This window comes from Chondrus crispus, genomic scaffold (assembly GCF_000350225.1).
Source record: "Chondrus crispus Stackhouse genomic scaffold, scaffold_3, whole genome shotgun sequence".
NCBI classification, from domain to species: domain Eukaryota; phylum Rhodophyta; class Florideophyceae; order Gigartinales; family Gigartinaceae; genus Chondrus; species Chondrus crispus.
In genome coordinates this window covers 126,216-130,838 of record NW_005179158.1, presented here as the reverse complement: position 1 = coordinate 130,838, position 4,623 = coordinate 126,216, and the positions used below count along the sequence as shown (strand labels likewise).

At 49.7% G+C, this 4,623-nt stretch overlaps 1 protein-coding gene across 1 annotated transcript; it reads right to left on the bottom strand.

Moving 5' to 3' along the window:
* Positions 1 to 1,492: 1,492 nt before the first annotated feature.
* CHC_T00009096001 (ubiquitin-conjugating enzyme 1, E2-like protein) lies at positions 1,493 to 1,966 on the bottom strand. The gene has a single exon (XM_005716618.1). It carries the CDS (start codon positions 1,964 to 1,966, stop codon positions 1,493 to 1,495), a length of 474 nt encoding a protein of 157 aa, XP_005716675.1.
* Between the last annotated feature and the right edge of the window lie 2,657 nt (positions 1,967 to 4,623).

Here is a 4,623-nt window from a genome sequence, read left to right as displayed (position 1 = left end):
GAACCCCACCGATGGGGTAAAGACGTCAAACAAACTCGCGTCGTCCGCCGTTTGGCCGTACCGAGTCCTCGCCAACGACCGGCGAACCATCACGATCGATCGTGATAGCGTCACCGAGCGGGTTTCCGCCGACCGCTGTGCGTACGCGCCTGGTGACCGGGGAGGGGCGCCGGGGACGCGGGCGTGCATTCCCTTGCCGTGTTACTAGGCGCGTGGCGGGGGTGAGCGAGGATGCGGGCGTTCGGGGGCTTGAGGTTTACGTGATGAGGGGGGGAGGGGAGGGGGGGAGGGGGGGCATGACGCGGCAGCTGATGGGCGGGTGGGGCACGTGCCAGTCGGTGGTGGGATATGTGAGATAAAGTTTTATTTCCTCGCTGTGCACAGAAGACAAGCCCGAATCGCCCGTGAGATCGTCTCCTTCCACTGCTTGTTGCACATCTGATTTAGTCCACGCGGCGGCGTCTCTGTAGCTAGCCATGCGCGCCGACGGGACCCCGCTCCTCACATCCACCCTCGCTCAGCATTCCGCAGCACGACTGCCGCTGCGCGGTATGCTTGAGTGCGCGCAGCGCGCGGCGCGCTTCTCTCGAGATACAGTCCTGCATGTGTGCCCTATCAAACGCCCTCCCACTCTCAAGGTTCGGCATCGCTTCTCCGTCACTTACCTCGCGTTTGCCTTTCTGCGTAGAATCCGCCCCCACCACTTCAGTAGCAGTGGAGCCTGACTGTATGTTTTTTTTTTTTTTTTGACTATCCCGATGCGTGTGTATCGCATTCGTTCCTCACTTTCCCCCGTTACCGTCCTTTACGGAGCATGCCCGTCGTTTGCATTGCTGATTGACCCGTGTGCTTCCACACACGCGCCAGGAGTAGCTTGGTTTGCCTGCAAGTGTGGGCAGGCCGTTTCCAAGTCCTGACTTATATATAATAAGCTACTCTACCTTATTCGCAGCCCTGACGATGTACGTAGGTTACGTCTTCCTTGGTCTACATAAAAGGCAACCCCCCAAACGCAGCATTTCTCCACAACTGAGATACGATAAATCTGTTTCCTTTCCTGATGGCTGCGCGCACGGGAGATTCGCTAATACTCTACGTTTTTCTTGGTGTAACCTTGTTAGCATTACTTCAGTGCAACATATTTCCGTGTATCATAAACTAATTCTTCCCCTGCCTTCTGCGAAGTCCGTTTAATCACACGCCTCATCTACTTTCACTCATCAACGTCATATACATAGTATGTAGGAAGAAATCTTTTTACTTACTGCTCGCAGTTTTTGTACAGTTTTTCTCCACCAGAGAAAACACCAAGACCAAGAGATCCTGGATCAAGTATCCCATGCATGCATTGCATGTAGCCAACTTCCCCACATCAGCACGCCTCTAATCGATGTTGATACCCAGAAACGCCCCGACCCAGATGATCTCCGTCCCGTACTCTGCAGTGCACAGACTCTCTGGGCCATGAACAACACTACGTAATTCTTCCCTGCTACAAGTTTATGCTCTTCGCAGCGCACTCCCGAACCTTCTTCTCGTAAGCATTCCGATCCCGGTGATAGATCTGAGCCGCCTCCGAGTTTGCCGCGCTGTTGGGGTTAGGATCCGCCAGCAGTGATTGAATTGACATCAAAATCATGTTTACCGTGTAAACGGGCGACCAGTTCTCCTGAATGATGTCCAGACATACTTTCCCATTCTCTTGAATATTGGGGTGAAACATCTCCGTCTGAAATCGAGCTGTGGGCCCCTCTTCGGGATACCGTTCCGGGAATGTCAGATACATGTTGTATATTCCATCCTCCCACGGAGTGTCGGCAGGCCCAAGTATCGTCGCCTCCCATGCGAAGATGTTGTCGTCGAGGATAGGACCGGCGCTACAGCCCTCCGGAGGCTCTTTTCGGATCATCTTCAAGTCTGTCATGAGACGTAATGCCGCTGCTGATTTGCTAGATGCTGACATCATGAAGAGCCTTACTTTTGCTGAAAGGAGTGTGGATAGCAAGAATGATGTGAAACGATGGGCGATATTGACAGCCTTCTTCGTTTTCGCTTTTCATCTGCTGAACAATCAAGCTCTATGTTGGACAAGATGCAATAGAAATGCGCCTGTTTCTAGATGAACAGCTTATTCTTGCTTTTACAATGGTCAAAACGCAGGAAGAAGCCACTGGCTCACATTTTTCTGTGTGAGGTATGAGAGACGCGTATTGTAGCCACAAGGTGCTCAGCATTGTCAACACAGGCATTTTCTTTGAAGCCGGGCCCATCAGCAATGATCAGAAGTAGGGTTTAATGCAGAGAGTGACTCAGATACTATACACATTCGAATCTACGGAGAAAGTAGAAAAGCAATATCAGACTTGAGGCAAGACAGAAGGGGAGACAGGAAATCAGTATGGCGGATAGGTCAGCCCACTGGGCCGGTCCCCGTTTTTTTCTCCCTTCTTTTTCTTCTACATTGAAGAGCACAAAGTGGTTGCAATGGAAAGACGGGGGGGATGGGGAGGTCCTAACCTCTTCACTTGTATATATGCAAGAAAATGCAAGAAACGAAGCCCTTAGTCGCTGAGTTTTCCATTGAAATGGCAAGTGAGGAGGCCGGTTGTGTTCAGAGTGCTACGCAAGACATCCCCTTGGCCAAGAAGATTGTCGTGAAAACAAATTCTTTTCTAGTGAGGACTCGTGCCACGAAGCATGCACAAGACTTGAAGCGCTGACCCCGTTTCGAAGAGGGGCTTTGTCGGAAACTCATTCAAGACGACAGTGGAGAAACCCCTGCTTCGCTGCAAAATTAGAGGGATGCGTGTCTGAATCAGATATTACAAAGAGACCCTAATTTTGTTTCTTGTTTGTTCAGATATAAATCACCAGCATTGAGCTGTGATGAAAACATGGTGAGGAGTGTTTGAAAACAACACTCAATACCATTTCATCAAGTCAATCCACATGGTTTCATTCGTCCCTTTTACTAATGAGTGAATCAGATCACCCTCTGGTAGCTCCCTAAACATTGTAGGTATACGTGGAAGCCGTACAAGAGGGCATGTTTCCAATTTTCTCTTCGCACATTTTACTGTTGAAGAAGTATCAGGCAGAGTTTCATCACCGAGACGTACAACGGAGCTCAGTTTTAAGTCTCCGGTAATTCGAATTGCCTTGTACACTTCTTTGCGATAGATTGAGTGGTGAAATGGGATATAAACTCATCAGACAGCTTTGTAACGCCTTGCGCTCTTTGCTCACATTGGCTTTGTGCTGTGTAGCGCCCCGCAGCTTTATCTCAGCTGTACTGCGTCTACAGATGTATCTGTGGCATATCGGGCCTATTTGGTCCAACATCTCTAGGAAGAGAAGCAGTACCTTCGTTTCACCTGATAACGGGCGAAGGGGTGCGTATCGGAAATGATCCAACACCCCTTTTATATGCATTCCACGTAACGGTCCAGAGGTGTACATATGCGTCGACAGGGAGTCGCTCGCAATAAACGAAGGCACAGGGAACTGCAAGGAGAAGCAGACCTGTGACCATGCTTTATCCCTTTGCCCCACTCTCCTTTTGATACTCTCCGCATTCACCTATTTCTGATCTTCGCGCTCCCTTTTGACGCGAAAGCCCCGACCTGTTACAGCTTTGAGGGCGGGGGTGTGAAAGATTTTGAAAGTCCATCTCAGAGATGAGGGGTAACATGCAACCACTGAGGTATGCTCTGACTCCAGAAATTGTACCTGTTTCACTTGGAAGACTCGGTAATGCATTTTAGGAGGATGGGGGGATAGTCCTGACGGCGTGTTCTTTTTGTCTACGTTACCTGTCTGATGCGGGAATATAGCCGTAGGGCTGCGCAGGGCCGATGCATGAAATATAGCAAACTACGTCAAACATGACAACGTTTACGAAGCTACGGAAAAACTATCGCGGCTCACGCGCTTCAGTGAGAGTTAATGTAAGGAAGATGTGCCCTGTCTTGGTTTTGTTGGATACGTGCAACCCACGTGCGAGGATGGCAGGCGGATCTAATCACTCACCAGAATAAGATCATCGGTGAAAGTAGTTAAAGATCCAAGCACTTGTTGAGGTATCTCTTCCACGTCTTGCTAGCCCTCTGGCATTCATAGCCGATACAGGGGAAGAGAACAATTTTGTGCACTGTCACCTTGCTGCTTCTGCCGGCGATCCAGAACTCGTACGTTTTGCCCGCCTCGAGTCGTGTTTGGGTAGCAATTGAGTGAGCATTGAAGTCAATCGAGCTTGAGATTGAAGCCCATCCGTTTTTGTTGTGATAGACCTTGATCCAGTTCATCCCCTTTTGTTTATCCGGATAAATTTCTCCACCCTTCATGAATTGAAAGCCATATTCGGGAAACTTTGCCCAAATATCATTGTGCTCCGTGGAGTGAGATGTCGTCATTGTGATGACCACGGCGTACTGTTCAGACATCGGTGCTGTAAACTTGTAGTGAAGCGGATACTTGCCCGCTTTCGCGACGTAAACACCATCGACATGCGGTTTGAAAGCGACCCCCGTCGCCATTGTGACCCACTCGTTAGACACATCGGTATTTCTAGCATCAATTACAATGCAACCATCTTCCGAAGTTTTGACACCGTCAACAGGCCTG

What these genes read in the sequence shown, in the direction of transcription:
- CHC_T00009096001 (XM_005716618.1), bottom strand. Translation starts at nt 1,966, where the DNA reads ATGATGTCAGCATCTAGCAAATCAGCAGCGGCATTACGTCTCATGACA.